Below are 12,710 nucleotides of genomic sequence, written 5' to 3'. Positions count from 1 at the left end.
CACACACACACACACACCATAAAAAACACCCATCAGTTTTTTTTCAGACTTTGCTGTGGTACAGTGAGTCAGAGACCCAGGAAATTAACATTGATGGTGGTGACAAATTTTCCTGAGATAAATGGAGATGAATATTTTAAAATCATCTTTCTTTCTTTGTTCTTTGTTTCTATTCTTAGCAGCAGTGCTGGGGTAAAGCAGTCCATTAGAAGGTAGGAAGTAATGTTGTCTTTCATTTCTCTCTTAAAAAGTGTTCGGCTCCATAACCCATGTTGTCTTAAAGGTGAGGTGAATTAAAGGTGTTACTAAAAGACTGAAGGTGGTGTCAACGTATATATCAGTTACAATCGTTAAAGTAAACACAATTGTTGTCACTCTGCCAAATTACATTATGCATTTTAGAATGAATGGGCCCAGCATAATCTCAGCTGTATCAGTACACATTAATCCATTAAAACACAAGCATTCTTTCGAAACAACCTCCCAATACCTGAGGAATTTCTGAAATACTGCAGAGAATGTCAGCGTTGTGCATATTATAGTCTAGGTCATCGTTGTGTCATCGTGCGTGCCTCTGTGTCACTCCCCTCGCTCAGGTCATCCATCATTGTCTCTCACTGTTCATCTATATTTTCTGTCAATACTTCCGTGTGGGGGTGCGTAAGATTTTTTTTTGTTTTTGTTTTTTTCCCTTCATGTATTCCAGCAAAACGCGTTGCATTTCATCAGTCATCTGTTTTAAAAAACGACGAGATCATCCAAAACACGCAGGCGTCACATCCCGTCTTAAAGGTAAAAGCATGTGAACGTCGTATCAGGTCTAAATGGGTTAAACACAGGCAAACATTCATGCATGTTGTGCATCATTTATTAATTCATTTATCATCAGCTTAAAGTGTAATTCCGGCGCAAAATTAAAAAATAAGCCATCGAGACAGATTAACAACTACTAACAGAGAATTCTGGAGAGTTGCTAACAACTGGACGTGGCTAACACTGATTAGCCCGGGGCAGTACAGTGAAGGCATTAAATCGGCGTTTTAACCACTAATAGTCCTCAAAATAACACCAAACTTCTGCAGTAGCATGAGAAGAGTCCCTACACATAAAACAAAGGACCAACAAGTTAGTGAAGTTTATTAAAAGGGTGTTTTGAAAGATCCCGGCTGGGGCCTTTCTGTGTGGAGTTTGCATGTTCTCCCCGTGTCTGCGTGGGTTTTCTCCAGGTTCTCCAGCTTTCTCCCATCGTCCAAAGACATGCACGTGTTGGGTTAATTGATGACTCTCAATTCCCCGCAGGTGTGAATGTGAGTGTGAATGGTTTTCTGTCCCTGTTTGTCTCTGTGTGCCCTGCGATAGACTGGCGTCCTGTCCAGGGTGTACCCCGCCTCACGCCCGATGTCAGCTGGGATCGGCTCCAGCCCCCGGGACCCCAATAGGGACAAGATGAATGAATGAATGTTTTGAAAGACTTACCAACTGGCCCAGGTAACAGCTCCTCTCATAGTAAAGTCCATTCAAGTTGATTACCAAAGTCAAACCAAAAGGAAGGAGCTCATTGGTGCGTCGTTTTATGTGTAGGGACTCTTATCATGCTACTGCAGAGGTTTGCTGTTCTTTGCTCAGTATTAGTTGTTAAAAAAAGACATGTTAATGCCTTTACCGTCCTGCCCCAAGCTAATCAGTGTAAGCCACGTCTGGCTGTTAGCAACTCTTAGTGACTTTCCAGGATTTCTCCGTTAATACTATAGTTTATACATGAAAAAAACTGTCTCAATGGCTTATTTGATGTATTCAAGTGCCGAAATAGACCATGGGATGATTTTGCGCTGGAATTACACTTTAATTACACTTTACTTAGCCTTATTCGCTTCCATTTGCTGAAAATGTCAATATAGTTTGAGAAATACGCATGTTTAATTTCTTGCCAAGAGTTATACAAGAAGATCAATACCATCAATACTTATAACTCTCTTGGTTATCTTAGCTGAGCATAAAGACACGAGGAAACATCGAGCCTGGCTCTGTTTGAAGGTATGAAACACACCCAAAGTGAGATTCCGCTTTGAATGCAAATACTATATGATACTATTTATATATTTTTTTTAAAACACAAGGTTTTGAAACTCAAATGGTGGATTAAATGACTTGCTAAGGTCAATATTCTTTTCATGGAGGCAGCAGTGTAGTGGTTTCTAGCCTGCATGGCTGTATTATCCATCTTGTGTAATGTATTCTCTGACTTCAGGCCCGACGCTGCTCATCACATCAGATCTCCGGTTCCTCTGAGGCATTGCATTTGGACTTGATGTCCTTCACAGACTCCTCTCTACATTTCTGTTTTTCTTTCACACTCCACTACTCTCACTCCTCTTCCCTCTGTTTTGCTTTCATTTCCATCTCTCTCACCTGCTTCCTTCACATTTCAATCTGAGCCACCAAGTAGTTTCTCATTCCTGTTCCCTGCCTGGTTTGAAGATAACAGTTTATATAACAACTTCAATATCTCTGTATCTTTCTTGAGACAATCTTTTCAGAAAAATAAATCACATATGTTGCACCACAAAGATTATTCACTACACCACATCCCTCCATTGCTTATATACTGTACATGACATTAATGCTGCTAATCCAAAATGTTTGATGTATGACTGAACAGATTTTATTTAAAAAAAATTAAATATTTAATCAGGTAAATAGTAATTCGATTAAAATATGTTTAGATTCTATGGAGGCAACAAAGCTAGAGCAAAGAAAATACAGTAGATGTGAGTTATTTATATGCCATTTGTAGTGTGATGCATTTCAGGCCATAGTACATATTTAAAACCAATTATTTTGAAAGCTAACTGGCACCTTAAATAATTACTAATACTTAATGTAGTTGACTTAAATAGTTTAGATCATATATTTAAATATGAAGCTACATCGAGCAGCTGCTTAGCTTAGCTGAGCATAAAAACAGTTGAAAACAGCTGACCTGGCTCTGTCCAAAAGAACAAAATCTGGCTACTGGCTTCTCTACAAAGTATTTTAGTGGAGTTTTGTTGTCAAATTAAACAAACACGGTATTACATGTTTGAGCTAGATTGATGTTGACAGGCTAGCTCCATGTCCCTGTTTCCAGCCTTTGCGCTAAACTATAAGGGGAGCGCACCTTTGTTCCCCGGGTGCTATGTTCCTGGGTCCAATGTTCCCTGCTTTGTATGTGACTGGTGACCGGTTCCCCGCCTTTCACATAAAGAGTCCTGTGTTCCTCGGTTTGTTATTTTTCCCACAATCATTGCCGAATTCCACTGCAAATAGGTATACGTAGCCCCTAACACTACCCCCTAACCCTGACACTAATCCTGACCCTAACCATAACCCCTAACCCTAACAAAATGCTGAAATAAATCATCAGAGACATAGGTTTATGTGACATGGGAACATAGGACCCTTCATGTTCCACACTATAGGCTAACCGTCTGATGGCTCCAGCTACAAAATAAAGGTCATATGCATCGCACACTGGGCCAGAGATTGAATTATAGGTCACATTTGCGCAAGACAAGGGCACATTACATCACTCTCTGTTAGTGTCTCCACGGTCTGACCACAAACAGTCTTCTTGTTTGTGGACATTACAGTGATGAAAAGCACACTCATGTTTCCAGGAGAAAATGTCCTGAAGTGTTTTATGGCTTTCATACATCAGTTGTTCACAGGCCGAACACCCAAAGAAGTGCAGATACATAAATAAATAATCATCATTTCAGTGTTGTATTATAATACTTAATAGAATAGAGTGACAGTGCCAGCATCATTATACCACTGTAAACCCCAATCTAAAACAAAGAACTACCTTTTCATTATTGAGTATGTGAGTGTTTTCAGATTTACCTTGTTGACTTGTATTCCATACAAATTGATTGTACCTTGTTGCCCTCTAATTCAAGTCCATGCATTTCAAATGAGAATCCATGCATAATGATATTATGATACAGGGTCTGCATGGATTTTACAATTACATTTTAGGTATTAGGCCGATGAGCTCAACCAGAGCGACTTACTGAGTACAAAAGTGGAATAAGCCTTAATTTCTGGATCACAGAGATTATAAGAAACAGAGTAAAGAAAGGAAGAGTCAGAGCTGCAGTGCAATAACAGTGTGGGTGTGATCCTCAAAGGATCACGTAAGAGGAATGTTCTAGGAGAGGAAAGACGCCTTAAAGCCAGCAACCTTGCCTTAAAGAGGAAAGGGTTCGATTATTCTACAAGGTCATTTTACTCATCTTTTGCTTTCTCTCTGTTGTGCTCTTTTCATTAAAAACACAGTGGATGTCGAACCATCCTTGCGTGGCACTCTATATATAACTTTTCACAACATAAACACAAAACTGATGAAGTGTGGTTGTGTCATTAATCTTAATGCATTTTCTAGGCCTGCCACACAAACAACAGGACAAAAGAGGGTCACCACATGGTTTGGTCATATGCATTCTTGTCAAGTAATAAAAAAGAAGCAAGTAATCTCTTACTAATTAAGTTAGAAAGTTAAACAACAAAACTACTTTCTGGGATTTAAAGTATGGAGTTTAGATGCTTAAATGAACATTTTGCTATTGAACTGCAAAGATGAATTGATTAGATGTGAAATTAATCACCACATATTTTGACAATCAATTCATCTGTTTGAGTAATTATTTAAGAAAAAAAGTCTAAGTATAGTATAGTATATATATATATATATATATATATATATATATATAGTATAGTCTTCTAGCTTTAACATGTGACTGTCTTCTTGTTGCTTTACTTCTCTATGACAGTAAACTGTATATCTTTGAGTTGTGGGCAAAACAAGACAACTTAAGATTTTTCACTATTTCCTGATATTTTATAGAATAAACAGCTTCTTGATTAATAGAGAAAATAATCAAGATATTAATCAACAATGAAAATAATGGGTAGTTGCAGCCCTATTTTTTTCTACAAGCTGCCAAATTGAAATCAATACATAATAAGGGGTAATGGTAATAATCAGGGTATTGCTTTCGCTTCACAGAAAAAGTTTGGGACAGTTTAAACCAGGGATGTCAAACTGATCCAGTAAAGGGCCGTGTGGCTGCAGGTTTTCATTCCAACCAATCAAAAACACACCTGGTCCAACAAATCCAACTGTGTGAAGACAGTTCAGGTGATTGAGTAAGTCCAGTCAGGTGTGTTCCTGCTTGGTTGGAATGAAAACCTGCAGCCACACGGCCCTTTACTGGATCAGTTTGACACCCATGGTTTAAACTAAAGGCCATCACTGCCCTATAACATTTTCCTACACTTTAATATTTTTATAGCTGTATCAGATCTGGACAGGCCTAAACAAGCAGGTATCACTTCACTGCTCCCAGATAGAGAGAGAGAGAGAGAGTCTGTGTGCTCCCTGCTCTGACCGCTCTCCACTTATTCAATTAGTGTAAGCTTCACTATAAGCCCTTTTAACTCAGGATGTATCATCATGTGCTCGCGGTTTACTGGAAGGAAAGGTGCACCGTATGGTCAGCAACAGAATCACTTTCTTCACCAAATAATATTTAACATACAATTGTTGCCCATAAAGTTGGAATATTTTGTTTTCAGACACAATCCTCTTTTTATTTTATTTATATGTGGTTTAATTTTCACTGTGATTTGTTTGGAAGACATTGATGAATAAAGTTTTGAGAATATATCCACTTTATCAATCAAGAGTAAATAACATTGGAGAGGTCAAACATATTTTATTCCAACATTATGGGTAACTATATTTAACTGACATACGTGGTTTTGATTTTGGTCACACTGATAATCAATAATTATAAAATAAAATAAAGGTGACAACCCCTACTGGCAACATATGGAGCAAAAAAAAAGGGATGAATGTCACATGATGAGTTCACTTACAGATACTCATGACAACATTTTCAGGCCATAAACCCTTTTAAACCCAGACAAAGTTGTATATCTCCTTTGTATGAAGATGCGTGTTGAGTCTTGCTGCCTTATTGCCACAATGCAGTCTATATTGAGCGTTTCTATCTGGGGAGGGATATATGTGCATGTCGTCACCAAGAAAGGTGAAGAGAAGCCAAAACATGACACAGTCGCTGTTTGTCTCTGTTTCTTTCCCTGGTTTCAGCTCAAGAACTGCCATGTGGGAGCCCCACGGGGAAACACACTCTGTACTAACAAACCACAGGACATCTTCAAGTCAGCCACTAACAGTTGAAACGAACAAATGGCATTCCCTTGGCATTATCTTCAAAAGGGCAAATATTCAGCTACTGCCAGTGAAAAGGCTTGTCTGTTGAGCAGGCCACTCTTTAGGTCAGCTTCGGGTCTCGCTCTGTCCCCCAGGGCTTTGTCTCATTAAGACATGGTGGCTTGTCCAGGGGTAAGAGCAGGGCCATGTCTCTGAAGCCAGCAGCAGGAACTGAAAGCCCAAAACAAGCTTGTGACAATTATCTACCTGTAAAAAGCAGCTAAATCAGCTTGGAAATAGGTCCTGTCTTCCCTAGACATCTTAGTCTTAAGGAGAGCGTCACCAGTAGTGAGGTCCCCCTAAAAGAAACAGATTGTGCAGTATCTTTGTCGTATCTCTTCTCCAATTGCAGAGCATCACTTTAGGTTGTAAAGTGACTGTGTAGATCCCCCCGACACAAACCAAGTCCAGACACCTGGCTGTTTAACACACTGTTAAGTTTCTACAGATGGTCTCTGTGCTCGTTGTTCACACTCAGACACCTGGCACTTCTCTCGCTCACTTCAGTGTTCAATGCACGCAAAGCCCTGCTGTGTCGCTAAAATTCAGGTCCATTGGGGAAAATAATGAATATGGATAAATATAATATCCATAGCATGGTTCAATGTCATCTGGCATTTGGTGACCGTCATATCAAAATATATTTTAAATGATGACTTTACCAGGTCTCTAAGCTTATTTTAGTGTTAATTTTAATGTTCACTAAAATAAACTGACCCAACTACTTTGGTCATCACATGAAACTGTTTCCTAAAGCATCAAGTGCTGCCCTTGAATTATATCAGTATAAAAGTACAATATTTGTTGTAAAATATCTGAATATTCCATCTGTTATGGACTCAGCTGAGACTGCCCTTCCTCTTAAATGGTGTCAAGGTTGAAGATGCAGAGTGACAGTTTAATATACCAAGTGAACTGATCCATGAGCTGACTGTGTATCAAAGTCAAACTCTGCTCCCTTCTCGACGTCACCTACAACTGACCTCCAACATGAAGTTGAGGGGCAAAGTTAAACCATATACCGAGAAAGAAACTCTCTATATATTAGAGCAAATCTTTACTACTGAGCATGAGACAGGTTAATGCATAAACACTCCTTCAGTCAGGCCTTTTGCCTCTCTGTTGTGTCATGATTGGACTCACCTCCTCAACCAGAGACAGCATACGCCGAGTGCTCTCCAGGGACTGCAGGGACAGACAGAGGGCAAATGATTAGCTGAGAGTCCACAAGAGAGTAAATACAGACGTACAGGACATTACCTGAAACAACGACCAGAAAGACATCACTGTGTGTTGAGAGGGAATATTAAGTGTTTAGAAAAACACACATGAAAGGTGAAAGCAGTAGGAGAAAAGCTAATATTCAAATGTGTAAACAGACAAATGACTACTCATATAATTAGCTTTGATTATCCCTCTCCTCTGATCCCAGGGTTAATTATCTGATTTCTACCTTTTGTTTGCCAAGTTTCATTTTTTAAACCAAACACCTTTTTATTTCTAATCCTCTCCCCTCCACTCTCCCCTGTGTTATCCCCATCCATCCCTGCCCTCCTTATTTCTCCCCTCCGTCCCTCCCATCACATCCACAGAGCCTCTTTGCCATGCATTATCTCCTCATGAATGTTTAATAAGACCATTTGAGCTGCTCTATTATTCCGCTGCACAGAATTATCTGCTCTTTCTGAGCTCCTCTCAACTCATTAAAAAGGGCAAAGTTCTCCCTTCCAGCAAAAAAAGCGCAGTCGTGATGAACGAGGCTGTGAGGACAATCTGTTAAAACAAGGGAGGGTTACATTAATGTCGCTGTGTCTGTCAGCCTGCAGGATTCAGAGATATATTTATCTCCTTATGAGAACAAATTATAGTAATAGTAATTATTGTCATGGCATAGACCGTAGCCAAAAAGACTCTGCTTTCTGCTTTCTGTTGTGATCCGTATTTCGCCAGAGGTGAGATACATTTTCCATCAAGTAGGTAATGGAAATTGAATGGCATGTTTTTAGTTGTGTAAACCACCTGAGTCACAACCCACTTAATTGATTTCCACAATAAAAATTGGGTTCGCCAATAAATTGTATATAGCAAGAAATATGTGAGGATATGACGGTAAGGTTTGTTAAATGTGATGTTATTAAGGTGCATAATTACAAAACAGACATCAATAAAATGTTGGTATTGGTCACTTAAGCAGGTAAAACAGGATCAAATGGGATATAAGTGGACTGTACCACCAGTTGTGAATTGTAGACTTAACCGCATATTGTTTCATATTTGCTCAATATTAGAATAGATTAGAATAGATTTGTGTGTGTGTGTGTGTGTGTGTGTGTGTGTGTGTGTGTGTGTGTGTGTGTGTGTGTGTGTGTGTGTGTGTGTGTGTGTGTGTGTGTGTGTGTGTGTGTGTGTGTGTGTGTGTGTGTGTGTGTGTGTGTGTGTGTGTGTGTATGTGTATGTGTATGTGTGTGTGTGTGTGTGTGTGTCAATGTAACCATGTGTATGCAGGTGTACACAAGTGTGTAAGTGTGTTCTACTGTACCTCATCGGCTATCTGGTCAGCGCGTGTCTGCAGGTCTGCCAGCTCATTACGCATGTCGGATTCGTCTGCCATGATGACCGTTGAACTTTGACCTCAGACAAGTAAGACTGAGAGGGAGAGAAATAGAGAGAGAGAGGGGAGAGGGGAGAAGGAGGGTTAGTGGACAAATAACATTACAAAATAAAGCTGTGAGATAGATGTTGCTTTCAACAGCATGTGACCTGGAGTGTGAAACGATTGGACGACTTTGGAGCATTAGCAGGCATCGTTCTCACTCTTTTAAAGATCTTTTTCCAGGTCCTTTCCAGGACATTCCCAGGAGTTTCCTTGATAATACAGGACAGCACTTGCTCACAAACAGCCATATAATTTACCAGTAGGCCTAGTGTTTACACATTCAACTAGGGATGGGAATTGATAAGATTGTATTGATACCAATACCCTTACAGGGCATATTCTTTATTGATTCCCTTCTTGATTCCAGATCACTTTTTTTTGGGAAAAAGTGGGAAAATGTTTCAGTATATTGCTGGTGTTTCCCCCGTTATTTTAAATTGTACAGACATTAGCAGCACTGTCGTAAATTATCTTCATGAAATGAAGCCATACTTTGGACTGTTTCTTCCTCTCCGCGCTGATGTCTTCTCGTTGCAAGTTTCCAGCAGCGTATGTCATTGTTTTGCAATGTGCAACATGCCAGCATCGATAAGAGTCATTGATAGGCTCAGAGGCATTTAATTGTGTTTCTGATTCCAATTTTTTACCTTTTCTCAAATGGAACCTGTTCTCGAGTCCCATCCCTTTACTTAACCTGCTTGCAGCTCCGGAAATGATTGACTTGATGCAAACGTTGCAATTCGTTTCACACCGCATATTGACTGACATGGGAGCTGAAATGAAAACGGAGCGTTCCACTTCGTGTCTGGTAAACTCAATTTGAAGCGCCATAGTGTGCAACTTATCCCACCAGCAAGTTGAGTTTCAAACAAAATACACAGGTAGGCAATCTAAGTGAAGGGCTAAAATACAATTTAGTTTCCAAGACAACATAGAATATTTCCAGGATAACTGTAACAAGTTTTCCAGGAACCTGTCTGACTGAAAACAGCCCTGCTTTAAATCCACGCAGAGGGCTGCTTTGAAGAGGTGTGTTGCTTCAGGCATCAGTAGGACATAAATACAATTCAACAGGAAGTCCAGTTTGAGTAACAGATCTGAGAGTTTAGATTTTTCACGCATGGCTAAAGCACGACTCTGATCCTACGTTATATACTGCTGTGATGACAAATGAATAAATAACTATTACTATGCAACAGCAAGTTCCGACCAGGAATTTGATTGGACAATTGGTCGTTATCTAGGCCGGTATTTCTTAGATCATTACAAACTTTACACAGCAACAATGAACATATTTCTACAAATAACATTTGAGTTAAATTATGAATTATCGTCAGAAGGGGATGAAGGGAAGAAAAGAAGACCCGGATACTTCAGTGCAAACCTCCAGGTGTCCTCTACGACTGTGGTAATGTGAGCCACCATTTGGCAGGGTTGTTACCGCAGTCTCATCAGCTGACAAATTAGAGGAGAGCAAAATATAATATAAACATTAACATTGAGTCTGTTAAGAAGACAGAGCTGAATACAGTCTGGAGAGCACAACAGCACTCTGTTTTGTAAGATATTGCTTAATTGTCTTTTCGATTCATGGCCCTTTATGTCCCCATCTGTTGTCAGATTAATCTCAAGGTTGAAGAGGATGTTCTATAACAGCAGGGTCAAAGCTCCAATCGCTCTAAGCAGCAGTTACTGTCAAAGTGTCCTTCAGCAAAACAGTGAAGAGCTTTTTATACCAGACATGACCTCTTTTCTGAACCCTGTGAACACTTGACGAAAGCACCGTTTCACACTAACTACAACTACTCTGTGGGGGGCAGGAATTGCAAATCAATGCAAGTAAAGTTCTTCGAGTTCCTTTAAAAGGTTTCCTAAACAAGTTCCTGCGCTCAAAGCTGGCATATATCCATTGTCAACGACACAGAAAAAGACCGTCAACACTTGAGACACAAAAGGGCACAGAGTTTCTGACTGAACCAAAGTAAAGGACACAATTCTTCCCTCATAAGCACAACTGATGCATAATTTACCGTTTAAAAACCCTGTTTGCAAATAGGTTCTGCTTTTGTTTACAGCCCCAGTCACGCAAACAACCATGTGCATGTGCACACAAAAACACAATGTCCATTGAAGAACGATTGCTGCCACAGACACCCGAGACCAAACCTCCACCTTGCTTCAGTGTCCTCCTCAGGGATCAACAGTGAATCAAGATGAATGAGGGAGGAGCTCCATCACTCAAACAGTTTGAAGAAAAAGTATCAGGACAGAGACAAGGGTCTATTATGGGTCCTCTGATGCTGTCAGACAGTATTTCATGTAGCCACACACAGTAGGGCTGGAGGTACGGCCTATGAAAAATGTATGTGGCTGTAACTCTGCAGGCTGACACAGCTACATGCTGCTGCTGCTGCTGCTGCTGCTGGTCAGGATGAAGAAGCCCTCTTTGCCCTTCTTTCTCTAAACAATTAAGCCTTTAATGGGGCAAATAATCTGATCCGGTCCAATCACATCTCATTTGTGTATCTAATGCATTTTTGTTTCTATTGCACAGATCATATTGAAGAGTTTTTGTTGTAATGTGGCTTGTGGCTGATATAAATTTAACCACCCAGCAGCCTTCAACTCTGGGATCATTAAAGCTTTACGTAATCTAATCTACTGCAATATACAGTGCAGCAATGGGACCAAGGGACCGCTGACTTTTGGACTCAATCAGGTGCTGTCAGTTTGATTCATTTGCTATGGCAAGATAACATTTCCTAACCCAGGGTTTTTTTTTGGATAAAAGTGGAACATTTTGTGCTACAAAAACAGAATAATTATAGTTTATAGTATAGTTTGTGTTAAATACATCAATGATTTTTTTAGCCTCCCTATGACACGGTTAAAGTCTGGTAAAACAACAAAAACATCTGGGAATTTTGGTGATTCAGCAGATTAGGACCTAAAAAGTGAGTTTTCTGCTTTCTCCCGAAGTGTCCATCAATCAGTACCTGCCACAACATCTCTGAGATAAATAGACACAAGGTCAGTCAGAGCTGGATGTTTGATAAAGTATCCCCTTGTTCTGCCCCGCCTTCTGTCTGTCTGTCTGTCTCTGCCTCCATCCCGGCGGAGAAGTCAGGACGGTTAATAATTGAACATGCCGGGAAAAGAGATGGAGGGGGAAAAAACAGCCTTTTCAAAGTGCTTCACTCCTTCTTTCATGCCCTCACTCTATATATATTTATGTGTGTGTGTGTGTGTGTGTGTTATGCCTTGTGCAGTTGCACTTTAAAATATTTATGTTGACATTTTACATTTCAGCCATTTGGATGATGCTGTAATCCTGAGCTCCTTGCGATGGTTGCAACAGCAGAATAAGCTTCTGTTCATATATCAACTAGATTACAGGTAAATCACACAGAGGAGACGAGTCTTCACGTTATAAAATAGGGAAAATGAGATGGGAAAACACAGGCGCACCGGACACAAATCACCATGTTAAAGGTGGGAAGAGAAAAAAAGAGAAAAAATTGGTGAAACTTTAATCATTCATCAGTCTGCACACGCTGTCTGAGCACAGCCTCAATTGGTTTGGAGAAATGCGTTGATTTATTCAGCTTATTATCATATCTTTCTTCTCTGTTTTAGGAAATGGATGTGAAGTTTATAAATGGCAACAAACCAAGGCTGATCATATCTGTTGCCATGCTCAAATCATGCCCACTTGTTGACAGCGTTCCCGTGGTTGTGTTGTCAATGGCAACATTATTGATTCAGTGATGAATGTGC

General features: G+C 39.9%; 1 protein-coding gene across 1 annotated transcript in view; it reads right to left on the bottom strand.

Moving 5' to 3' along the window:
* The window catches only part of LOC310956286 (synaptosomal-associated protein 25-A-like), a 49,835-nt gene that overhangs the window by 18,048 nt on the left and 19,077 nt on the right, over positions 1-12,710 (bottom strand). Inside the window, exons 2-3 of the mRNA XM_083926469.1 lie at positions 8,817-8,923; positions 7,421-7,462 (exon numbers count right to left, since the gene is read on the bottom strand). Of these exons, the coding sequence (XP_083782595.1) occupies positions 7,421-7,462; positions 8,817-8,888 (114 nt within the window). The 5' untranslated portion in view covers positions 8,889-8,923. The remainder of the gene's footprint in view (positions 1-7,420; positions 7,463-8,816; positions 8,924-12,710) is intronic.

The sequence above is a fragment of the Echiichthys vipera genome (genome assembly GCF_963691815.1).
Source record: "Echiichthys vipera genome assembly, chromosome: 1".
Lineage (NCBI taxonomy): Eukaryota > Metazoa > Chordata > Actinopteri > Perciformes > Trachinidae > Echiichthys > Echiichthys vipera.
Note: the sequence above shows the minus strand (reverse complement) of the source record. Positions and strands in the feature narration are given on the sequence as shown.